General features: G+C 47.5%; 1 protein-coding gene across 11 annotated transcripts in view; it reads right to left on the reverse strand.

Moving 5' to 3' along the window:
• PACS2 (phosphofurin acidic cluster sorting protein 2) overlaps window positions 1–26,169 on the reverse strand; it is an 82,745-nt gene that overhangs the window by 32,199 nt on the left and 24,377 nt on the right. For 3 of the 11 annotated variants that reach the window (XM_080406762.1, XM_080406755.1, XM_080406765.1), the window contains 12 exons: window positions 20,983–21,070; window positions 17,638–17,727; window positions 13,043–13,168; window positions 10,823–10,985; window positions 9,734–9,807; window positions 8,906–8,986; window positions 6,542–6,601; window positions 5,160–5,317; window positions 3,025–3,115; window positions 2,230–2,307; window positions 1,351–1,472; window positions 442–577 (listed from right to left, as the gene is read on the reverse strand). In XM_080406762.1, the coding sequence (XP_080262888.1) occupies window positions 442–577; window positions 1,351–1,472; window positions 2,230–2,307; window positions 3,025–3,115; window positions 5,160–5,317; window positions 6,542–6,601; window positions 8,906–8,986; window positions 9,734–9,807; window positions 10,823–10,985; window positions 13,043–13,168; window positions 17,638–17,727; window positions 20,983–21,070 (1,267 nt within the window). The remainder of the gene's footprint in view (window positions 1–441; window positions 578–1,350; window positions 1,473–2,229; window positions 2,308–3,024; window positions 3,116–5,159; window positions 5,318–6,541; window positions 6,602–8,905; window positions 8,987–9,733; window positions 9,808–10,822; window positions 10,986–13,042; window positions 13,169–17,637; window positions 17,728–20,982; window positions 21,071–26,169) is intronic. The other 8 variants (XM_080406764.1, XM_080406759.1, XM_080406763.1 and 5 more) reach the window with 6 other exon arrangements.

Raw genomic sequence — 26,169 nt, forward strand, 5'->3', positions numbered from 1 at the left:
CTAAGAGTTGCCCAAGGAATTTTGGGTTCATAGAAGCCAGGAACAATCTCCTTCAAGGAAGGAATTAAGTGAGCCCAGCAGCTAACAAAAGCACGGTACATACACTCTGCGCAAGTCAGTGCCCTTTTGCAATCCCTACTAATTTGCCTTATTTCACAGAAGTAATTCCTCAACACATTTCTATTCATTTCTCTCATCAAAACAATCCATTCCAGTGTTTTCAGTTCATGGTGGGCTGACAAAGCAAAAGCTGCCAAAACCCAGCAGATTGGATGGAAGATACAGTATCAGCCAAGACAAAGTCCCTCCCTCCTGAAGCCCCAGGGCCCAGCTCCTTTCCAGCAGGGACAGCACTTGGACCAGAAGGAAAGAGACTGCAGGAGACAGTTGGAGAAAAGGAAAATCTATGAGTGGCAGCAGAGACAGCAAGCTTTTTCACACCTGTAAGTGGTGTCGGGTGTCTGGAGAGCGTTCATTGTCCAGACTGTTCGCTCTCTCGTTCTGTGGTCTCACTGGCTGCCTCTCCTTCAGAGATGTGCTCCTTCCCCGACGTCCCGTCTGCTTCCCTTCAGACCTGCTAGAGAAATGTGCTTGCATTCCAGAGCTGCCTCATACCCGAGTGAGATACATCCCCCAAATCCCAAATCACCCAGTCTGGCAAACTCAACAATGTGAGTGGGTACACTGAGGAATCATGCACGTAGATCTGAGCTAGCTTGAGACCTGCTAATTCTGCTTCTGATAGCGCAAAGCACATGACTCGGCTACACAACATGTTCCCAGCACTCCCAGGCAGACTTCCACAGCCCATGCTAAGACCCACACCACCACCCTGCTGTGGCTACACCAGCGTAATAGGATCCAGTCATACACACTGCAGTCACGCACCCAAAAGCGGCACAGGAATACCTGTTCAAAAGAACACCTACTTTCTTGCAAATGACCAGAGAAACTCTGTGGTGGGGTTGCTGAAGCCCACATTCACTACTCTATCTGGGAAGGTTTAACAGGACATGTTAGTCTTGACAACCACCTTTAAGGCTAAAATCTGCATCAGATGTTGACATAGCAACAGTATCTTTGAGCAAGCAGCTCCAGAGTTTTATAAAAACCTCCTTGGACACGGAATGGGTACAGCACAAGAGACAAGAGCAACCTCAGAGCAATGCTGCCCTTCAGGGTTCTGAGCATTCATCTATCAAATGCTCAAGACCCATCTCTTAAGTGCCTGCAAGCAACAATGGTGTCCTTGCAGTCAATGGCTTAAGGCCACCCAGAACAAATGCTAACAAGCCGTCCAGACTTCCCAAGAAGCCCTGCAGCAGGTGCAATGCTGTGTCACCGCCGTACCTGGTGGACGGGATAATGAGGGACTCTGTCTTAGTGATCTTCCCGCTGGGTGGGAGCTTCTCAACAAACACATCTGGTGTGGGAAGTTCAGCTTCCTGGACCTCAGCTTGCTGGTTAGATTCCTGTAAAAACACAAAGAACTGAGTGATCAGGAACAAACCCTTGCCTCTGTATCACTACCACAAGAGCTGGCAGGAGGCACCCCAGCTTAGCTCTGGCTGGGGCACATTCAACCTGCCTCTTCAACATGCTACCCGCTGCCAAAAGGCAGAAGCCAATACTGGCTATCTGGGTCTCCCTCCCAAGGGAGCTGGAGGTAGGAAAGGTGCTCAGATACACTGTTTGGAACCGGTACTCTCCCAGCTCGAAGCCAGGGACATGCCACCTCCATGCAATGCAGATTAATTCAGCTTACCCAAATGAACTAGTGGAAAGAGAAAGTCATGGGAGAAATGTTACAAACAGCACGGCCCCAGTAGAGCAAGCAACCTGAGCTTTGAGATTTTTACCCCAGGACCAGCTTGATTTCTGCCAATTCAACTTGAAGTAATACTTCTGTCTGATAAGACAGAGAATACCTTCCAGGATCGTACACATGCTCAGCAGCATACTTCGGGCCAGCCTTCCCCAAACCAAGAGAAAGGCTGTTTAACCAGAAGGCCGTGTAAAGCATTTTGGTTTCAAAAGGCTGAAAAACAACCTCCAACAACTAAGGTCAGGAGGAGAGCTCCGCATCATCTTCACTGCATCTAATGTTATCTACATAAGCTGTGTTGCACGTGCAACTATATGGACGGACAGACACACGCCACAGAATGCAGTTCAAAGTTGACACCCAAACTGTCAGGAGGAATATTAACAAGTGTGCTTTCAACTTACATAAGAGATAGTGTCAGAAATACTGTCGCCTGCATGTTTGGTTCCAAGACTCTTTGTCTTTTCAGGCACTTCTACCTGCTTGAGAGGAAAAAAGTCATTAGCAGCTGTGGCACCAGCACAGTTTTCAGCCACACTCTGGATGAAGCTGTTGGAAAGACACACTTCTCCATTCAAACATTGCACAGCTCTGCAGGACGGCCAGGAGCGCTTCCTGCCCACACCAGGACCCAGGGCATTAGTGTGGGATGAAACAAAGCAGTAGGTGATGCACAATACACGGTAGAGACAAGGAAGCGCCCTGGAATCGGACTGGTATCCTATGCGCCTAATATGCCCATCCATGAGGGGATAGAAAAGGAGGTGAGCTGCTCCTCAGTGTTCACTCCCAGCCACCATGGAAAGTATCCAACAACAGTAAGCTTCTTCCCAAACAGTGTCAAGGAGCCCTAAAATTCCCAGGCAACATCTCCCATCCTGGCAGTCATTTCAAGTATACGGGAAACTGGAGCTAGTCGTACCATTAGCAAGTATTCAATATATAACTGAAAGATGTTCCCTTAATATGCTTTTCCCCTCTGCTTTAGGAAAACCCCAAACACCCCCAGTTCCCCCCCCAAAAAAAAACCTCCACACAACACCACAACAAACATGTTTTCATAGCAGAAAATTTGTATCTCTGCATTCAATTCTTTGGAGGAGATCAGAAAGGGTGCTTTAATTTAGATATACAAATAGAGACAGTGCAGGTCTGCTATATTGCCTGCAGATAGATGACCTTCTAGAAACATGACTTACAGGGCTTGATGGCTCTCTCTGGCTCCTGATGCTGTGGATGCTACCAATTTCCGTCTGAGAGCTGGAGTGTGACAGTCCTTCAAAATAAGGTCTGAATAAGGAAAGCAAAACCGGTTTCTTACTATCAAAAACACTAACAGAGGAAGTCCACCACATTCACACCAAAGCAACAAGACTGTTCCCAGGGCGCCTTACTGCTCCCCAATGGTGCCAGTAAAATTTATAGGCCACTTTTGAAAGGAGTGGGGAGGTGTCCAAGACAGCAAGAAAAGCCAAAAATTCCAGGGACCTCTGTGTAGCCCTGACGCTGACTGACTGACCGACCTCTAATCTAATGGATCCAACATGTCACTTGTCACGCAGCAGACCATATTTATCAAGTTCTGACTAGGAATGCTTGCATGCTCTCACACTACACACCAAACAGAGACTCTTGTTTCCATAAAATCCAGGGTTGGCACGTGGCTCCAGCATTTTCCCACAGCAGAACAGAATGCACATTCAACCCACACAAGCAGTTGTGTACTCACCACCCCAAGCACCAGGTGTAAAGTTTCACACTGCAATTCTTGTTTCAGCTTTGCAAATGCTGACTGAACTACATGCCATTCCAGACAGGGTCTAGCTCTTGACTGAAATACAGCAAGCAGAGTTACTGCCCTCCACGGATACTCTGCCTCTGTGGGTAAAGTGACTCTTGGTGTTAATATGCATTTTATTTCCAGCTTGCATCTGGATTTGGCTGCCAGCCCTAGGATCCAATTACACATTTGCTCAATAAGATAAGGTAGCGCATAATATCAGATTGCGCTTCCACATAAAAAGGCAGCTCATCACATTACGCTACAAGGCTCAATTACAATTTAAGGAACTGATTTGTTTTTTGTTGTTGTTGCAGGAAAAACCTGCAAGATACAAACACAAGAACTGGACGCAGCAAACCACAAAGTGCCTCCCCAGGACCAGACACAATAGGTTCTTACTCCAGCAATGACATATCCCAGAACAGTTAGCTTGCCAGCTCCAGGGAACAGGGCACGAGGTCTCTGTGCATACAGTACCACATTTTGGCTTGCTTCATTCAAAGCAGCTGCTCACCACAACACATCTACTTTCAAATCCCTTCAAGGTAAGGGCTACCAACTAGCAATATACTGGGTCAAGCTCCAAATGCCTTTATAAGCCACCAGCCCCATCACTTACCACTGCTGTTGCAGTTCATCCTTGACATCTGCTAGCTCACTGATAGGGAACAAGTCACTCCAGACTTGGAATCTATTCTTGGTCCAACTAGGTTATTCTACATTAATTAGGGTATTATGACACCTGGTAATTAGCTGGCATTTAGCAGATCCTGTACTGACCAACTGCAGTAGCAGGCTTTGCTTGTTTCAGAGCCATCACAACACTGAAGGCCTGAGCATGCAATTACATGCCAGCAGCTCAAACAGTCTCATGTTTTCAGTCTTTATTTGGCAGGGACATGACACAGCTCTCTTTACTCAGGGTTCTGCATCTGTTTTGAGACCCTGAGACAGTGATCCTCGGCTTAGCTCTGCAATGCTGCGATTGCCTATACATCAGTGCCCACAAAAGCTGGTTGAGAACAGGCTTGCGTGTATCTACATGCGCTGCATCCAGCCCCCTTGTTTCCCCTGAGGAACTCCTTTGTTTCCCACAGTTCTGCTTCCTTAATCCCTGCAAAGACTCTCTTTCCACACATTCTCTTATCAGCTTTTCCAGAAAGAACAGCCTGCCTTGTCCATCCCTGTCTCTGCTTCTGCAGCTTCCAACCCCATCTCCTTCTGCCTTAGATTTCTCAGCTGTTCCTACCACCTCTTCAAAACACCTGTGTACACAGCTTAACTATTGCCTGCCTGGCAGCAACTCCTACCCCTGTGCTCAGGTGGCAGGGCAGGCAGAACATCTGCAAAGGGAACAAGGGAAAAAGGACACCAAAGGGAAGTCAGACACCACCTACACACCCCCTCCCCAGCTCACAAGCAGTCATCCACGTAGTAACAACACACAAGGAGGTGGGGGGAAGGATGGAGGGGTGTGAATAGAAACGTCTAACTTGTGCTAACACTGCGCATGGTCTCTCTCCAGCCCAGCATCAGCCACTCCACACTTACTTTAACTTTGGTTTTGGAGTGCTCAAGACGCTGTCGTCATCCTCCATTTCTGGCCCGCTGTCACTAGGGTTCTCTATATCCAGTGTGTCATACAGAAGGTCCAAGTCCTCCTCAACCTCTGGAACATGCTCCGCCGGGTCCTGCTCTGAATCCAGAACCTACACAGAGAACAAAAGCGGGTATCGCTGACTCTGCTAGGAGCCAGAGCGATCCCATGCCACCCCGGCTCCCCAGACGACTGCAGTACACCAGCTTGTGAGGGAGATTGTGTTCCTGGTGCAAGGATACTATATCCAACAGAAACACTGGAGTATGTATATAAGAAGTGCTTGTTTTGGGTCAAGCTTCTCAGTGCCTGGTTAAGTAGGAGTTACCTAATTGAACTAAGAAGCATCCCCAAAAAAGCCATAGATTATGTCTATTATTCAACCCCATTCTATAAACAAAGCTTTTAAAAGGCTCAAAGTTTTTAAAAGGACGAAGTTGTCACGCTCCCCCGATTTGGTACCCAAGCCGGCAGAAATGACAACAGTGTCCACAGGAGGCGCCTGAAGCCCGGACAAGGATGAGCTGCCACCCATATGGAAAGCTGAAGAGAAGAGATTCTCACACAAAACTTCGTGGGCTGCTTCACATATACACCAAAGCAAGCAGGCAGCTGGGCACAGTTCTGAGCTTGCTTTTCGAGTGGCAGCTGCAGAGAAGCAGCAGCTCAGCTGGCTGAGACCTCAGCTATGGGTGCTGACTCTGCTGAGCTAACTTGGGAAGAACAGCAAAGCTAACAGGGCTGTTTGGAAGCGTAAGGAAGCATGAGGAACTACTCCTTCCCACAAGCCACAAAATCAGCACACAGCCATACAGCCAATTGAGATCTTAACTGTTTCTATACTAGACAGGTGACGTTACACAGATTTCATGGGTTCTGGATCTCTTTCATGCTCAGCTCTGACCAGAAAACTGACTCTCCTGTGGATCTGTGTTTCCCTATCCAAGTTTTTCATGTCTCGCCTGGCTGTTCTAGCAAGATGATCAAACAGGCTGGGATTTAACTTCACAAGCAACATACACTGTAGACTACTTGCCTTTGAAAGGGTCAAAGATAATTTCAAAGCAGTCTGCAAAACTAATTGGGTACACACGTGATTGCCAAAATCTGCTTTTGATAAAACTCGATGTAGAAAATGTTTGATGACATTTTAAAGTTGGCCCTCAAGCCTCCATGCAAGGCCAGGGTGCAAGGAAAGGTCACATCTACCTCAGACTTGAAAACAAAACGAAGGGAACTAGGGACAAACAGAGGAGTGTTCCTGAAGACTAAGGCAAGATGCACCAAGCAGAGGGCAACACACAGGACAGGAAGGCTTACAGAACGAATTACGTACCTCGTCAGACACTTTAAACCTCTTCAGTAATGCCACAACCTTCTGTTTGAAGTTTTGTTGCTGCAAGTCAAAGACACCTTCACATAAGTAAAGCATTAAGTGAACTGTTTTCTCCCGGTCTACAAGAACCCCAGACATATCTGACACTGGTGCTCTAGCTGCTGCTTCAAGTCAAACAACTCCTGGCATCACAAACCAAGCCTCTGCTATTCTTATGTTGAAATCAGCTTTTCCACACCTGTGATACTTCCTTTCCTGCATAACAATAAGCTAGGTCCCATTCCACCAAGAAATACAAACCTTCTGGCCCTGACTGATGGCACACTGCTCTTGTTTGGACACACAGTGGATAGCAAATTATTTTACCTGCCAGATCATCTCCTGTACCCTGTTTGATATTTCTGGGAGTCAATTTTTCTGATTCTTAACGTGGGTGAGCCAACACAGGCATCTACCCACTGACCCAAAGCTCAAATATGTTTTCTACCAACCAAGCACTGTGTTTTCCAGCAGCCTGCAGTTCATCCTCGCAGGCTTATTTATTTGACTAACAGCACCGCAGAAAAGTTGTGGGGCCTGTCCTTAGTACTTGCTTATCAGAAAAATGCTTTCCGAGTCTGTTACCCCCAGATCCTGGACACAGCAGGCACCAAGTGCAAAGCAACACAAGCCAAACTGCTGCACTCCCTTTGTGTTTACTTGCTCCCATGAGCGAGCGAGCTCCCTCTCTTGCAGGACCAAACAGCTGAGATTTGCCACCAGCTGCCCAGCTCTTCTCTGTCTCGTCTGACCAACCTAAGTCTGCACACCCTGAAGAAAAGGAAGATGAGAAGGGCCCAGGTGTGAGTGCTGGTACACAGCATTTGAGGTGGCACCTCTGTGTCAGGAGGAAAGGGAGGAGAAAACAGCTGGCACCAGGCCACTCTTTAGCAAAGTTGCTCATTCGCTGGCTCTCCTGTACCTCCTCTGAGCCCTTCTTACAAATCCAACTGCCTGCTCCCACTCTGACCTCAGACACTTCATGCCACCCCACACCTCCAAACCTAGCCCTTTACCTCTGAACTCAAATCCTGCAAGCTGCAGCCACCTTCTAGACAGCTGAAGTTTAGGTGAAATAAATCCACCAGGCCTCAAACAAGACTGCCCTATTTCTGTCCCCAACACACGTGCGAGGCTGAGATGCTCCGAGAGTCGTCCTCTGTCTCAAGAGGCCAAGCACAACCGTCCATCACACAGACCAGCACGGCAGTCTGTGGAGGGAGGACACACAGCACACAGTAGCTAAGGTGCCATGGCCAGAGGTGTCTGCTGGCCTGAATGGTTTGACAGTTGGCAGACAGGGAGGCCTAGTTCGGAGCTGGACTGATGTTAACTTAATTGGCAGCACCAAACCCAGTTTTGGGCCAGCCCCGCACACTGGAAATTCACTGTCACTTCAGAGGTCAGGGCTAGACAGACATTATTATTATGAGGAAGTTGCCTGCTTAATAACCAAGTGGTGTGTTTTGTCCTAGCTGGTCACCGACTCTTGAAAACACCACGAAGGACACCAAGGATACGAACTAGCATGCTCCTGGTCTCACAGACAGGATCCTTTTAATATCAGATTCAGGTCAAAACAGGGGTTATTTCACACCTTATCAAAACATGGATTTCAGAAATAGCCTCACAAGAAGGCACAACGATCTCCAAACTTACTCCTAAGTCCAAAAAGAAACCTAGCCCCATCCTGTTGATTCTGAATTACTGTCATCACAGACATGCACACCTGTGTGAGCAGAATTTTGGCATGGTCAAGCACAAGTCACTGCTCCACAGAGAAGTGCAGCTTTGCAAGCATATGCATGCTTGCTGTAGAGGGTGGATAGCTGCATGCAACTTGCCAAAGCTTTCAACATGCAGCTACTTCTTCTGCCTCAGCACCACAAATACCACCTCAGGTTTATCTGACAGGCTCTAGCCCCTGACTCAGCTACCTCATTTTGAAACCTCCCACTGGCCTCTCCCATGCAGAGCACAAGCAGAAGAGACTCCCTTCACTGAAAGCTACTTTCAGGACTTACATGAGCATGGATCCTGCACTGGCTTCTTTGGGGGGCGGTGGGGGGTGGAATTTCATACGCTTACGTGATTTTTGGAGCTCCTTAACCTTGCAGCCAAAGGACACTCAGGACAGCACATACATACACCTTGGACTGCCCTACTCCCTGAACTGGCTGCTTTTTCTAGCTCTTCACACACTGTGACCATGCCCCCATGCTCTCTGCTGGGCCAGCATGGCTGGTACTGCTGCTCCCATAAGCCACATGCACTGTGTATCTTGGCCAGACCCCATCAGTGTTAGTAAAACTAATTTCCACCGACCCTGGTTATGGACGTCGTTCTTACTATCGATCTCCGCTGCTTCTTGGGCTTCCCCAGCTCGTACTCATCATCATCCAAATCCTGAACAGAAAGAGGATTCCTGTGTTACCTTTTGTGATTCAGGGACACATGAGCATTTAAGTGCTAAAAATTTTCCCTCTGTGAAGATGAACCTGCTGCTCTGTCTTCCAGGCATTCAGCATTTGCCTTAACTGCAGTTACGATGGCAGAGGGAAAAGGAAGCGAACCATGCCTGCAGAGGGTCAGGAATAACAGCCTGGAGAAGCAAAACAGCCCTAGTTTTGCATTCAAGGCAGCAGGATAATCACAGCCCCACATTTCAGTGGGTTCCCCTCTCAGTACACTTCCAGAGATAGAAGGCAGGTGATGCCAGAGTCTGAAGGCAAATAAGACCCAAACTCAAAAGCATCTCAAATCTACCCAGGGGGTTCTCTGTAAGGACCTGTTTTGTAGAAGGTATTAAAGACTAAAGACTGTCAGACCCCACTGGCCAATTAACTACAGCTGGGGATCTAGTTGGGCTCTTTGAATCCAATCAGCATTACAGAAGCCTTGACCATTACACAAGGATGCTAATGTTTTAGTGTTTAAAGGGAGCTCAAGTCCAAACACATGAACAGATAAATCACAGCATGATGGAAGAAATGGGTTACTCTGCAGGCCTTCCTGCCACAGCTAAACACTTGGTGACAGTCTCGCACTGTCATGGTTTAGCTAAAGAAATAGGCTTTTAGTTTCAAGCACGAGCTGAGAGTGTACACACTCTGCTGAAGCTCTCACAGTGAGAAGCCATGCCCTAAACAGTACCTGGCCCTGTACGGCATCATCACTGGCCTCCTGCTCAGAAGAGAAGCTCTCGTACTCTTCCTCGGAATAGTTGTCTGAAAGGGAAGGAAAGAGGGGAGAGATCCTGTGAAACTCCTTTAAGGTGAGGGGACAGTCACATCTCAGGAGCAGAGAAGGCCAACTAACGGTCGCAAATCAAGAAAGGAGGCACACAGGGAGACACCTGCTAGTTTATTTTCTACCTGTGCTAGACCAGCGAGATGGGAACCACCTGGAGGTAAGGAACAAGGAGAAACACATCTAATAGGAAGGAAGGACCAGCGCACAGATAAGGGTCCTTTGAAACACCACCCCCTTTTACCCTGGAAAGAACCACCTGTTAGGCAGCAGCAAGTAGAGAGGTTTCTCCACAGGGGAAGTTTCCTCCTAACACGGGCGTAACTGGCTTAAAGGAACAAGTAAGACATGCCAGGAGAGTCTAGATCCTGTACTGAAATGACACTTCAGGTGAGCTGCCTGGCCTCAGGCAACAACAAAGCATTTGCATGCACTACCTTCAACTGGTCACTCTTCTAGCAGTGAGCAAAGGGCTGGTACCACATAAAAAGATTGTCACAAGTAGAAACCCAATGACTTCCCTATACAGTGCACAGCATGGATTTACACTCATTAAACAGGCTAAAGTCCACAGCAAAACACGTTGCAGGTCTCATCTAAGCTAACATGATTTATTGTAGAATACTGAAAGGAAAAAGAAGTTCGAAGAGTAGCTTAATCATGAATCTCCTGAATACACCACTGTTAGCCAGGTGAGAAGTTACAGGTTCTCAACACACCTACCAGTAATGCTGGAAGAGTGTTGGTGAGAACACAGCTAACCCTTGCTGGATGGCTCAGCCCCAGTGTGATATGCAGGAGAAGCTTTGACAATTCAAACCCCCACTCCTGTCACACTCTGCGCTCACATAGCAACAGGTTTGCAAAGTGAGTTATCTTTGCATTAATCAGCTACAGACACAGCAGTCCCAGGAAGCATCTAAGCCCAGATGGTGTTTAACTCCAGCAAGTTCAGAAGACACTGGTCCTCAGAGTATGTGGTCCTACTCTTACCTGTAGACTTGATTTTCTGGCTGGCCTGCATGGTGCTGTCTTCATGGTCAATCGGCTGACTTGACAAGGAGAAGATCCAGATTTCTGCTACCTTCACTGCAGCCTCTTTGATGTTGCTGAAAAGGCTCAGAACCTGACCACCTTCTGTTGGGTGCTGCATGACCTGGGACAGAAATCAAGCAGTAGAAATCTGCATTCAAATGTATTTAAACCTCCATTATTTGCATGCTACAGGAGTTATTTATGTTAGTGGAGCTACTCCACATTTCCAAGTACAGAAGCAAGCCAACACCCTGCAACTGCAGGAGCCACTTGCAGGCAATACACAATGCTAGTTGAGATTTTATTTGACTACTAATGTAAGTGATGGAAGGAAAGAAAAAGCATTCCAAGCTTGACAGTTGATTAGTTCACCCTTGAAGGAAAATACTTGACTACCTCATTACCATGTATTTGCTTCCACAGCACAGTACTGATTTGAGTTATCAAGTTACCAACCTTCTGAACACCTAATTAAGGAACTCAATTTTGTGTTAAAGCGCTGCAGAAGAGCCGGTAAAGGCAAAAATTCTTGGTGAGGTACAATGCAAAGCGCTTCCTAAAGCAAAAATCCCTGCTCCAGAGAGCTGACACCTGAATCTCAAGACAAGCTGGCCACCCCAGGATAATGAAGCAGTGGGTCACAAAAAACAAGACAATGGTGGATTCAGAGAGACACCTCTGTGTGGGTTTCTCCTTCGTTTGCCACCCCCAGCTCACAGGACTCTCCCTAAGAACCTAAGACTTATGTTCTTCTCTTGCCCCACCAAAATCAGAAAGTGCTTCTCCATGTCTGCACCTCAGCTTCCTAACACACGCCAGGCTGCTTCACATGGCTTTAAAAAGACCTGAGCTGATGAGGAACATGTGCCCCCCTGCTCTTGAGCTCTGCTCAGACTCACAACTCCAATTCATTGCTTTGTTTCAACAGCTAACTTTTTTTTTTTTAATTTTAAGAAACACATCTGTGCTGTTTAGGGGTCATTACAGTATAAACTGCAAAAGGCGCATGTGTCTAAAATTTGTTTTCCTGAGGTCTTCAATTTCAGAAATATTCCAGATGAGCTGGAGAGCAACCATTTCCTAACAAAGTGAACCTTTGAAATTTTTTCACCTTCTAACCTCAGTCAGCTGACATTACAAAAAGACGTAAGAAAAACCACATGCAGCAGCAAATAGCCAACACTTAGAAGTTCACTGATGGGTCTAATTAACGGTCCCACGTGTTTTCTGCCTTACAGCGGTATTTAATTTCTAGTTCTTGAACAAATCAAACGCACTACAGAATAAATGTGAGCTATAATACCACAAATCAGAATTTGGCCAACTGAAATGGGGAGTTGTTCACCATTTTACTGCAAGTCTAAGGGAAGCTGAACTCATGCACAAGGAGTGGTCTTTAAAATTAATTATTTTATATAGTAATAACTCACCACACCATAACACTAGCTTATTTTGGATGGAAACTATTTGTTGACAGAATGCAGTCTGATGAAAAATACTGGTATAAGCTGAACTTGCTACTGCTAAGCCCATTCTAAACACTCAAACAGAAACAGCAGAGATTAAACAGGGCGTGAAATAAGAAAGCATGGAGCTAAGCCATTCAGAAAGCCTTAGTGAATAATTTATCCATACTTGATTCCAGCACTAATTTTCAGGTGTAAATCTGAAAATTTTATCATTTAACTCTCATGAATTGAGCTCCACCTGAATTACCAACAGCCATGAAAAAAGAATTGTAAAGGGTGTTTCAAGCAAAATGAAAGTACTTGATCCTGAACTCTCATCCGGTGGCACAGAGAAGCACAGCAGACCTTGCTTTTACATTTCTTAGGGCTAGAAAGCTTGTCTGAGTGACACTATCTGTTGTGTTCTGCACTTATGATCTCCCTAACTCTGAAAAAAACCCATACAACAACAACAAAACCCTCAAAAGCTAATAAATTAGCCTCATGAAAGCTTTAGCTATCAAGATACTATCCAGAAAATGTCCAGTATTATTACTCAGTAGTAATATCTGTTTAAAATATAGCCCTGTGAATGCTGATTACAGTTACTAAGGCTTCTATATGAAATCCCACCAGGTTATTCCCAATGAGTGAAAGCGACAACACTGGGTTTAAAGAGAAGGGAAAACATCCACCTTTGTAAATAGTGATCATGTCAAATGATGCTCACCTCAGCCATGTTGATAGACCCCACGGCCAGAGTCTTGTAGCCTAAAATGGTTCGGTTCTTGTACCGCTTCCGCCGCTGCAGCATGATCTGAAGCTTGTTGCCTTCTCTCTTCAAGAAGTGAGGGTACTGTGGTTGGAAACACAATGGAATTTATTATGTCTGCTGTTTATCCATCTCCCAGGCTGCCTGCTTCACAAGTAAACTCAATTCTCAGGGACTAACCCCAGGGCTTTCAGAAGTGCCTAAGCTAGCTTGCACTCAGCGGACAATCCTTCATCATCCCAAGGAAGCCTTCACCTCTGCCCAGTTTGGGATCAGCTGAGCCCAAGCCTGGTTCCAGAGTGATGAGCCGCCGCCAGGAGATGCTTCCCCCAACAGCTAGAAGAGGTTGCCCAGAACCGGAGCCCCAAAGGTGCTGCCGGGGCACGGGCTGCCCTGCACAAACACAGCAGGCAGCACGCAGTGGCAGGGACAGCTGCAGACACCACCCCCCCTCTTGGCAGGAGACTGCCCTCCCTCCAGCACAAGGACACTTCTCTGTGTTTGACCCTCTACTGCACATGTTTAAGAGCCTATCGTGCTCTGAATGGCAAGCAAAAAGAGGCACGGCTATGAAGAGCCCCAAGGACTTGCTGATGCCTCTTGGTAACGTCCCGATTCCCTCCAGGACGATATGGTCTCCTTGAGGCACAGGGCTCTTGCAGCTGACAGTGTTTTCAAGCATTAACATACTCAAACTTCTGTTCCTCAAAGTGGTTGTATTTTACATAACTGAGTCAAGAAAAGCCCTGTCTTACTGCCAGGCTATGTTGCAAAGATATAAATCCTTCCAAGACATGTTCCGTACAAGAAAATACATTTACCTCCCCAAAACCTCCCCCAGAACAGAGAGGCTGTGAAGTCAAGCAGAGACCATCAGGGAAAGAGTAAGGTTAACCACGCCATCTCAGTTTGCCCTGCTTATCTGCACAGAGTAACAGTGCACTCAGGTCCTGCTTTCTGCCAGAATACTCGCCAGCACGCTGACAGTCCCCAGGGGACAGCTCACCAGCTGTGGGAGGAAGGAGTCATGCAATGGAAGAGCAATCTTCAAGAAAAGATACAGCAGCCACCTGACCAGTCTCATCCCAAGAACAGAGGTGAATAGGACACATGTTCCAAGTATACAAAATATGTAGCACTACGTAACCTGTAGACAGGAGAATCTGATCACAGGGATCTCAAATAGGACATTCCCGGGTGAAGGATACTTCTCTCACAGGCAAGACCTGCATTTCCCCCCCCCCTTGGGACATTATGAAAATAACTTCCTGCCCATCAAAACACTTGATAAATACAAATGCTGAGAGCCACGACAAAGCCAGAGATATTAATTTGCAGTCCAGAGCAAGCCTGACTGCTATGCGGAGAGCTGAGAACAGTGGTCACATAAACAAGCAGAATACTAATTACCTGATTGCTCTGCAAGGGCAAGATTTACTGTGCATTGCATGAGGAAGCAGCCCTGCAGAGGAACAGCAGCCCACATGATTAGAAGAACCTCAAAACACACCTGCATCCAGACACAAATGGAGCCTGTGACTTTACAGATGTGCAATGTCCCTGAACAGGGATAGAAGAAAGTTATCAAGGGGAAGGAGCAAGAGGGGCTCAAAAAGCCATAGGCACCTTTTGCATTCAATTTTTCCATCTCCTTGCCTCTGGGGCCCGGAACATGTTGGATGGGTGCAGGGGAGAGGGTCTCCTTGCTCTCAGCTCAAAGCACCCGAGCCACACCAAGGCTGCAGCTGAAATCCAAAGTCACAGTTGGTCCCAAGCCAGCTTGACTTCAACGTGTACAATTTTCAGCAATTAAATTGGACAGCTTAAGTCCACATATGTGCAAGTTTCTGTTCTTCAAAGGTGTGCTGCCTGGCCACCCCTGGTGAGCATTCACAGAGATGGTCAAAGAAAGATACAGAGAGACTCAGGCCATTCAGCTGCTCTGTTAAAAGCAAGGGCCTCTAGAAGAAAATCAGAGCCATTGGCATAGCACAGACAAGCTGGTTTTAACACTAGCCATGGCTTATCAACTCTACAAAACTGTTTCAACAAAAACTTTTCAGTAATTGTCAGTCTGTGACAGAGACTAGAAAAGCAAACCGTCTGACTCAAAACGTTTGAAAACACGACTTTTAGAGGAAGCACCAAGCACCCCAAGGCACCTCCAAGAGGTGAGGAGGCCATCACACCCACCAGAACAGCGAGAGTCAGGGCAAGACATTCCTTCTGAAGCCCCAGGTGATGTAATCCCTTCCATCCAGAAAGGTTTATTAGATTAAACACAGGAACTACGTGCTCCAGAGAGCTGTGATGTTGTGCTTGAAATATCTAGAGAATTTCACTTGGTCCTGTGAAACCCACGGAGGGTCAGAAGCAGCAGGCATTCCAGCAGTAAGGGTGATGGTAGCTCACCTGCCAGAGAGGCTACCACTGGTCTAGCCCTAGCCAGCAATGTGAAACAGGATCAGACACACCACTAACTCCAGTCTTACCCCAGTTGTGTAATAGGGCAACAGGAAACTCCTCCCTTCTGCTTGAGCGGAGGCCTGCCAGACACAATGGGCTGCTCGCTATTATGCCAGCCAGTACCATCAGCTTTCCAGCTTAGCTCTTACAAGAAAAATGCTCTGTGCAAAAAACAAGAATTTCACCCAGAAGAAGCTGCTGAAGAGATGGTGACTGTGAAGACACAAGAGGCTGCAGATCTAGACAGCTAGCACAAAGCAAGGTTTGAAGAGTTGACAGTGCAACATGGAGCTACTGGCTGCTGCAAGATATTGAGACCTTGTTCTGTGACATCCACATGCTTTTACTTTGCAGCCCATCACCACTCTCAAATATATCCCAGGCACTAAATTCAGACTGCATCTGGCTTAAGCTGCAGTCGTTAGCTAGGAGTAGCTTCCAGCCGTCATGCAATTAAGAAACAATAAAAGCTGTCATAAAAATCCTGCGATGCCATTTCAGGAAGGCTTCCCAGGCCTTACTGCATCCAAGACCACCAACCCTTCCTGCAGTCAGAGACCAGCAGCACATCTCTGCATTAAGCTTGCTCACCTCTTCTGAAGGCTCAGTGTCAGAGATATCACTCTCCCCTATTCTGGCTCAATTCCCAGCCCCTTCAAGGGATACAGAGTTAAAGGCATTGCTCTGCGTCCTGCTGCAGCATTACTCCAAGTCCCAGAAAAAAAACCCAGCAGATTCCCAATTAATCCCAAAAGATCTGCAGAAATACTTGCTCCTTGCTGACACAGGACTTGCAGAGGGAGACCTGGCTCATCTTACAGCCCTGCTACCAACCATGGGAGAGCTGCAGCCCCAGGATCCAAGCATACTCCTGGCATGTGGCTTTGTTTTTCCTGTTCACAAAGGAGGGGATGCAATGCTGCAGTTAACTCGGTCTGTGGGCTGCATCAGGACAGAACCAGAATCATCAGCCACCTGTATGTCTGCCTGGGCAGCCACAGCGTTATCGTTCATCTGCAGTGAAATCTTACCGGCTTCGAGTCCGCCCTGGTCTGAGTAACAACCAGTCTGTCTCACATCATCACTTGAGCCTTTCTCCTTACCAAATCAAACTCTTGACTTCAAGATCGAACCAATAGTTCCAAAACACAGGTGATACAAATATGAACATTTCTGAGCATCTGTCTGGTTCTGCTTTACGCATGCAGGATCCTCCCTCTTGCTTGCAGCAAGCCAGTCTCTATCTTATTTCCCTCCTCAGGAGGTAGCACCAGGGCAGCATGCTTTAAGGAAAAGAGGAACCAATAAAATACTGTTGCTCCAATTCCCAGCTACTCCTATGACTCCAGAGCCAGGAGTAACCGAATACTCTTCCTGCTTCCCTACATGGTGCCTCCCTCGGCAACTCCAAATCAGAGGTTCACCTGTCCCATTCCTACCTACCACCTTCTGTCAGCCTGATGCTCCATGCCACCCTCCGTGATTGCCACCCTTCAGTGCTTACTCATAAGGAAGGCAACAAAAGCCAAAAAAGAGCCATCCTGCTCTGCTCCAGTTCTTGCCACAGCCATAACATGAAGAGGACTGACTGCAAAGTCCTCACCTTCCTGAGATCCAAACGCAGGATGCACAACACAGAAGGTCCCCTAACACTGCAAACCAGCACCATGCTCAAGGCCTCAGTGCTGAGAGGCAATTCAGACACATTTGTGTTGTTGCAACGAGGACACGCAAATTGCAGCTAGCATCTAACTTGCCTGTTCCCCCCAGACAACTCAGAATTAGAGATCTGCTTCCATGACACAGGGTTGGCCCCAAGAACAATTCTAAGGGTTTATATAGCAGCCTTCTTATTGGGCTTCCCCCTCCCCAGATCCTGGAAGCACCTGGGCCATTTTTACTCAAATTCCCCACAGAGACAAGGGACAAGCCAAAAGAGCTCCAATAGTTTTTCAGAAATGTCTGGGACTGCCTTAAGAACAAGCATCTCTGGCAGGACTAGAAGGATCTTCACCTCAGACTCACAAGGCACCTCTGCTCACCGCTAAGCGGCAAGTCCACATGCCCCAAGGCCACAGCCACCTTACCTGCAGTGAGAAGGTCAGTGCAAGCTCCGTCTCCACATGTCCACTCGGGGGCAATACAATCTCATGAGACCGCAGGATGCGCTTGGAACCCTGTACAGAAACAAAGTCCACCGGATGAATTCCCCAGAAGGCAGCCCTTGCATCCTACCCCAGCCCTATTTACTGAAAACCAGGAAACACTGTCAGGGACTACCACGGAGAAAGTGAATGGATGGGTCTGACCTTGCACTTCTGTGAAATATTAATAAGATGAAAGGGAGAGATTTGACTAATAAAGATTTGGGTATATTTACTGTTCCTAACTACAACAAAGCAGCTTTTGTTCTGCCAAACCCCAGCATTCAAAAGCTATGAGTCAACTCCCACCCCTCAGGATCAAATCTCATATTTTTATTCCAGGCAATAGGTACAAGGCTCATCTCCTAGGTTTGGAGGCTGCAGCATCATGCTTAAACCTCTCTTGACAGCTGTGACAGGCTGGTCTTTTCTTCTGGCGCACATACCTCTCCCTGGGGACAGTGGAGATTTAAACCTGTTTAAACAACCGCGAGCCACTGGGGTTATAAAAGAAAAAAAATCCACTGAGCATCACAGTGGAGTCTAGAGACTTGATGATACTACAGGGTAACTCCAAATCAACACTGTGCTTGGGCTGCTGTACACTAGCCAAGTTACTGGGCTGTTTGCTGTGTGAATATTTCATTGCAGGGAATGTTTCAGGGAAAACTAGCAGGAAAGAATGACAGAGTGCTGCCTAGCAAATCCTTCTGCACTGTTCAAACACGGTGGCAAGTTTCAGAGGTCCCTGGCTCAGTATTCTGCTGAGACTGCAGATCTGGCTTTGTCCCCATGGGCTGGTCTCCCAGATGCACAGAACTGAGGCCATCAAAAAAGCAGCATCTGGGAAATCAGCAACAGACTCGGGGGCTAAACACCTCCCAGCTAAACCCGAAGGGAAATATGGTCTGGCTATAGCAGCCTCGCATAGCATCCTGAGAGCAGAGAGCAGCAGAGACTCATTTACAACCCTTCCTCCCCAAACGTGTTGCTCAGGCAGCCAGAGCGAACGCTGTGATTTGCAGCAGTGCCTCAGCTCCTACCCAATGCAGTGCTGGCTCCTCTGTGGAAAAGCCGAGGTGCCTAAGCGGATCAGAAGACAGCAGAGTGAGAAACTGAAGGGCTCCCCCCGGGAAAAGCAGCGCGCATGTAAATAAAGCACAGTTAGCCTCGCCGCTGGCAACAGTGGCATCTGTTCCATGCTGCTCCTAATAGCAGCAATCTTGCTTTACTTGTTATGCAACTCTAAATCTAATGAAAGACCAAATATAGCCGCTTTTAAAAGACCGCAGCAGATAAATAGAGCAACGGCTCAGGAAATAACAGTTGACAACCCTTTGAACATCACTGTTCAGGAGGCTGCAAGGAGACACGGGAAATGCAGGTAAGATGCTCTCATTAGGTCTGAATTCAGTCACCCCCTCTGGAAGGACTCCAGTGTCTGACACCTCTCACAAAATTCCCCATACAAAGGCAGTGAGTCATCTGACAGAGATCATATATTTGATGATCCAGTATCACCAGCCTCAAACAATAGCCATGTCAGAAATCTGAGTGCTGGCAAATTAAGTGTCCCTGAAAGAGCTTGTCAGCATCATCGTCATAACCTGCAAGCTATAAAGGGACTTTTAATAACAGGGCTTCAGAGCTGCCCGTGTCCGAGACAGCTGCAGTGCTACTGACCCACCGTTAAATCGCACATCACAAAGAAATATGGGTGCTGATCCAGCACAAGGGACACCCAAGGCGAGACTCTTTGGGACAGTGGTTATTCCAGCCCGTCACCTCTAGGTCAACTGGACAGACATATCAAGGGCAGAGTAAGGATGGCCTGGGGATGCAAGCTGCTGCCTCAGGCTTGGCAGATGAGCACCCCAAACAGGTCAAGTCCTGCCTTCCAGTTCCTCAGGGATCTGCCCTGGTGTAGAGAGGGCTGCAGAACCACTACTCAGGTTCCAGCATCTAAACTACTGTAGCAAGGCAGATCACAACACGTACCCAAAACAGACAAGAAAGTCCCACGTGTTACAATTCCCTTTGCACTTGGAGGTCTGAGGCAAGCTTTCACCCATAAAAAGCATAAGCACTCAGCAGCAACCTGAACATGAAAAGAAGGTTTTGCTCCAGTAAAACCTACTGAATTCTCCAACCCAAGTCTGACACACTCTGAGTGAAGATCATTCACCGACAAGCCTCAGGCCCTCAGTGTGATGCAGCCAAAGCTTTCAGTCCTGATAAGCAATATCTGACAGCCTGAGAGCCCACAGCTGCGCTTCTTCTGAGGTTCCCATGAATCCAGGTGTGTGAAACAATTCCCTGACTTTCCGTTCCCTGCTGTGGGTGCATGAACTGCCTTCCAACAGGGACACATTTTTACCCCAGATGGACTGCTCATGGAGATGAGATGCTGGTTAAATTCCGAGCTGCATGTTCTGGCACCATAAAGCCTTCACGATTTCACATTCCAAGCTAGATTTTGTGCGCTTTGACACAACCAGCTCTCCGCAGGGGTTTGCTGGCTCTTTATTAGAAAAGCAGCTGCTTTTCAGCATAGTTAATGGTATTTTTCTACTTGTAGGTCTGCTAGGCCTTTACTCGTTAAGTACTTCAGCATTTGCAGTGGTGGAAGCATGTGAGCTGAACGGATGCTGTGACGCACTGTGGAACCAAGTCCCCTTCCTTCCCAGCCTGCCTCCAGGCAGTGTGACCTACATGTAGGCACCTAATTACATGGCAGGAACGTATGCTGTAAAGTGGGTTATTGACCTAAGATGACAGCTGTATTTTATGGAAACAAACTAAAATGTACAGGTACCCTACAAATCCACTGGCAAGCACCTGGCTATGAAATGACTTAGTCTTGACAGCAGAGCTGCTCGTCAGCAGAAGGCAGCCCGAACTCCAGATCCCCCAAACCAGGACCAAGGTACCAAGACGTTCAGCCCTAAAGTGAGCTGAAGCACGTTAAATAGAGAACCAGGTATCGGATTTAGTAACAGTTCAGGAAGCAGAGGTGAGCATATGATCTGTAAAGAGCATTTTCACATACAGATAAGCTCATGCTGAGCCCTCAGTGAACAATATTCTTCACTTACAACAGTGAAACACAGTAGGAACATGGGGGAAGGATCAGAAGAGCCCCTCCACACATCTAGAATGCCCTGATGTACTCAGGAAGAAGCCTGTGGCTGCAGTGGATCCTCACGTGGTGGTGAAGCTCAGTTCAGGCATCTGCCAGTATTTTTAGCCAAAGAACACATTTAATTCTTAGAACTGAGCAGCAATTACCTGCATTTTGACAGCAATGACCCCAGAAATAAGCTCCTTATCCAATTCCTTTAAGACTACCAGTTTCTTTAATGTCAAGCTGCACAACCTGCAAACAGGAACAGAAGAGAAACAGTTATAATCATGTCTGAAAAAGGAAAAGCTCTGAACAGCTTTTACACACAGCAGTATCCCAGTTTGTGGGTAAACAGGCTCCCGAGACAAGCCACACACTGATACAGACATAAAGACAGCACAAACACATGAGGTTTCCTTGGCTTTTCAGACTGAATTTCTTGAGCCTTTCACAAATACAAGGAGGCAGGCAGGAGGTATGTCTCTGATGCAGACCCATGGCCACATGAGAGCACCTCACAGCATGGACTTCCACTGACCACAGCCTGGGAACTCTTGCTCAGACCAAAAGCCTTCAGGTCAGAGGAATTAAATTCCAGCAATATAAAAGCACTGGGTCAGTCTAATTTTAAACTCATCTACAAAGCTTTCCTAGACTGTTAAGCTTTTTCAGTTTCAGACTGCTGGCTCGCAAAGATCTCACTCCCACCTCCTCCTGTCAACCCACACATTCTCCTCCTCACCCCCAAACAAAAGTGCTAGCCAGTGGCTCAGGCATCTGTAATGGAAAAGGGGGGGAAAAAAAGAAAGGAGGAGAGGACTGAAGCAGTGCCCTCTGGCCCTGGCATTCACATGCCACACATATGCAAGTAAATCACATTCTTCACCCAGGCAATGCTACATTGTTCTGGTTTGAAGCTGTTTGCACTTCTGCCTTCCCGCACAGGGAGCTTGGGAGGGGAAGAAGTTTGAACTAGGTGCAGCTGAGTTAAGGCTCTGAGGTAATGGGACTACAGCATTGTTGGCACTTTCACAATGTCACAGAAGTTACCACCAGCTGGTGTAATTAAGGCATGCCTAGAAACAAACTTCAGGCAAAGAAACTTGAAGCAAAGACAGCTCAGCTTGAGGAAAGCAGGGGCCAGAGAACGTTGCCCGGTGGGCTCTGGTGACTAGACATCATCTCTCATGCTGGCCAGGAGCCAGCACTGCCTGTGTCAGGTCCCTGCCTCACGGCGTGGGCATCTTTGGCCTCTGCTGTGGGATGTCAGCAAGCTTCAGCATGGCTCCTCTGAAACGCACTGCAGAACTGTCTCTCCTAGACAGAAGTGTAACATCAGGGCTACTCATGAAGGGGCCAAGTCCAGCAGTAGATGGGAAGGGAAGAGGAACTGATGCTGGATTTTGGTACATGTCCAGGCAGCAGTAGCACAAGTGCCGTTGACTGAAGCCTGCACTTGAACTACAGGACTCCACACCGGTACCAGGAACCCAACAAGTCACCTCTGCAAGGGTGACCTGCACCTCCACCACCTTCTACATCACAGTGGGAAGCTGAAACATTGCTTTGCTGCAGTGCCTGAAAGGTAGACATGGTCAGCATGGGTGCAAAACTGCAGGAGAAATATAACTAAAGGCCCTTCCCGACAGGAGCAGTGGTAGATGTTGAAGCAACTGCTGCCTGCTTCATCCAGAAATACCTGTGGCTCTTCCTGAACTCTGCCCTCTCACATGGGGCTGGGAACAGAAAAGAGCCAGTCTTAGCTCTTAAAGTCTTCACTGAAGCACCTCTCCAAACCTGCCCTTGCCAGCCTCTTCTCCACCCAGCCCACACTACCTGCTCCCTCTACTCATTTGCAAAGCACTGGTTCCTGCTATGAGCCCCTCAAAAACCAAGGGAAAGCGAGAATTAAAAGCTCTGCATCAGAAGACAGTACAGCCAGCCAGAGATGTTATAGAAATTACAAGGAAGGTGAAAAAACTGGGTCTGCCTGGGCATCCGTTCCCCTCTGTCACACCACCAGCAGCTGTGCAGAGTGTCATCAAGACAAACATGCTAGAGATCGTGAGCCTGGAGGCACTGGGTTCTGGAGGAGGGATGGCAGAAGTGGGCAGGACAGCTGCAGCTGCTGCTGGGCTGGTGGAGGAGAAACCAAGCATGCTGTCACCGTGGCCAGCCCCCCCCCCCCCCCCCCCCCCCCCCGCACGAAGCAGGCATCTGCAGAAGCAGGAGAGCACAGGCCAGCGTGTTCAATTGCAAACCTAAGAGTCCCTGTGCACTGCAAGTCAGGTGAAGCTGCATCCCTCAACCCAGAGCACAGCATAGGCTGCCAGCTTTCCCACCCCATCTTGAACAAAACAGCAAGCACAGACACAGGCAGCTGCTGCCACGAAACTGCCAGGCCAGGATCTGGAGGAAGGAGGCTGTGATGCCATTTGTTTTCTTTGTAACACTGTAGCTGGAGGACAATTGCGCTCAGCCTGCCAAAACCCACAATGCTAGGGCCAGTCAGGTGCCGAGAGCAGAGGTAGGACAACACACTGGCATTGTCTCAGCTAACAGGCAAGGAACAAAGGCCTTTTCTCTCCAGCCCTGAGCTCGAGGATGAAAAAGGTACGGGAAGAAACAATGGTGTTCTCAGCACACACAGCAGAGCACAAGGAACGCGTTCTGTTCTCCGCCGAGCATTCCTTCAATTCATCATTTATGAGCTTTGATCAAGCTCTGTGGAGCACTTGCTGCTTGGAAAAAAAAAAATTTTTAAAAGCCTCCTTTACAGTGATCAGAAAAACAGAAGCAGTTAAAAAAGACATGGGACACATCTGCTTTCTTTATCCCCCATTCCTGGGCTGATGGTACTAAAAGGCGCTTCACACAAAAAACAATGAAATGTGTCTATTCTCCATCGGGAGTGGGAGATAAAAATCAGACCATTTAAAATCCCACCAAATCACTCTCATCCTCAACATGCTTATCGTTCCAGGTCTTCAGTCTAAGTCTGCAGCTTACACATCAAAGCAGCTTTGGAATATGCGGCAGAAAGCAGCCATACCTTACTGAAATAATCACAAAAAGGCATATTCCAAGCATGTCACTGCATCCAGAGCCAGCGTCGTGCCCCTGCCACCAGCACAAGGAACCTGAACCACTCACACCTGCAGGTACAGCAATGATTTGTCTGCCACAACCAGCTCTGATAACGGCAGCACCTCCTTCCATACACTTTTTGCCTAGGTTTTGCTGTACTTTTATCAGGTCTCAAGGATCAGGAAGGGGACTGGTCTCACAAAATATTTCTATCAACAAGCCAGTTAAGATTAAATACTAGTAGGAAAAACAGGACAGACACAGGTGGACCTGAAACGATCTGAAAAAAGAACAAGGTTACATTTACAAGTTTCTAATGCACACATAGATCTCCTGATCTCTGTGAACACAGGGAAAATAACCTGTCACGCGCACACAGACACAAAGGGGACCTGAGGAAGCCTCAAGTCTGGAGCCGATTGAGCCTGAAGTATTTTGAACGGTCTATAAAAAGCCTGGGACTGCAATACAGAAGGTACAGACAAACCCTTTCTTTGCATGTTTGTTTCAGCAGTGACCTGTGTTGCACGTGGGGAGTTAAGGTAGCAAAACCCCTAAGTTAGCCGAAGCAGCGTTAAATAAGGGCAATGGAAATGTGAGAGCCAAGATTTCCACCCTTTTCTGAAGGTTCATAGTAGATCTCCCCGCTAGAAGCACAGTTGTGTCCCACACAGCAGCAGGCAGTGTCTGCCGAGGAGCTTGCACCCCCCTCCAGTCACACATGTCCCCCCCATGGCGAGGAGGCACAAGGTACTTGCCTGACCCCATTCTCAGGTTAACAAATCATGAGACAGCTTAATGTGTTCTACAAGAATAAAACTCTTCATCTTTTTACATCACTGCTGCAAGAACACAGTTTTAAAGAGAAAACCTGGACCTGACCCAATAGTTTTGACTCGTCCTGCTAATGGAAGTTGTTCATGATGAAGTTACTCAGCACAATTTGTTCAAAGAGGCAGCTATCTGCAAAGAACATAACATTTTGGTAACCAAGATCCAGCAAACATGTCCAGAACGACCAAATAAAGTGTTGCATTCTTTACTCACTGGATGTTTTGCATCCCTCTAAATAGGAAGATCAGGAAAATAAACCCTCTCCAAGAAAGAGTCTGCCTCACTGAATTAAATGTCTGTTTCTCCACAGGGAGCACAGTAATTGCACTGAGACCTCGCTCACACAGAGACAGTCAAATCAACAGGAAGGAAACATTAAAAATTAAAGACCTGTATTTTAATTAAGCCCCATAGAAGTCGAGAACAATAACAGATGCACCCACACCTACAGGGGATTCCACGTCCAAGATGGGAGCTGGGGCAGGAAGACTAGCTCATTACACAGATACCCTTTGTCCAAGAAAGCTGTGAAGACATTGTTCCTAGAGAAACGTTTCATGCCAGGAGCGCTCTCCTCTGAGGTCTGTAAATCCCAGTCAGCCAATGGCGCTAAGGAAGGTATCGATACCCATTTGATAACTGGACAGTTTCACCTCACCCAAGTTATTTTGGCATTTCAGGACAGCAAGCAGCTTCCTACCTCGATGCTTTCAACCTGAACTTCGAGAGTTTTGCTGACACTTTAAACCCAAGTCAGTCCCAAAATAAATCACATGCCACTTGAAGTGGAGGGGGACGCCCGCCTACACACCCGCTTGCCCAGACAAACAGAGCCATTCTGCACATAGCTGCAGCAGCATCTGCGCAGGAGAGGCCGGAGCGAGAAGGCCTGCACAGCATTTTTCAGAGACAGCTGCTTAAGTAAGGTATGAACGCATGCAGAGCATGGCCAACCAACTGCGCATGCAGTTCCTTACACCTGCTTCGCACAAGCCCAGGAAGAAAGGACCACATAGATGTACTCACTGCTGCACTTACGTGCTAAAGGCAGGGCTCCGTCCTGGCCTAGGAGAGTTAGCTCAGGAAGAAAGGGGAGAAGAGCTGTCCTACTAATGTCACTTAAGCATCGAGACCGGGGCCTCTGGGCAAGGGTAGCAATGGTAGAAGCCACAGGCAAGGTGCTTCTTCACCTTCCAGAGCCTCTGAGTTAATTCCCTCAGAATGATCTAATCTCACTCCCATTCTCAGGTAAGCTCCATGGCAAGAAGAAATTAAATGAGGTGGCAGAGGTCAAGCGCTCCCATTTTGTCATTCCAGAAACATAACCTGAGTAACTAGCAAAGAAACATAACAGTCCTGTATCAGCCTCTGCTTACTTCTCCTTCCTTCACACTTGCCACCAAGCTAAACAGCAACATTTAGCCAGATGT

The sequence above is a fragment of the Falco punctatus genome (assembly GCF_963210335.1).
Source record: "Falco punctatus genome assembly, chromosome: 11".
Taxonomy (NCBI): domain Eukaryota; kingdom Metazoa; phylum Chordata; class Aves; order Falconiformes; family Falconidae; genus Falco; species Falco punctatus.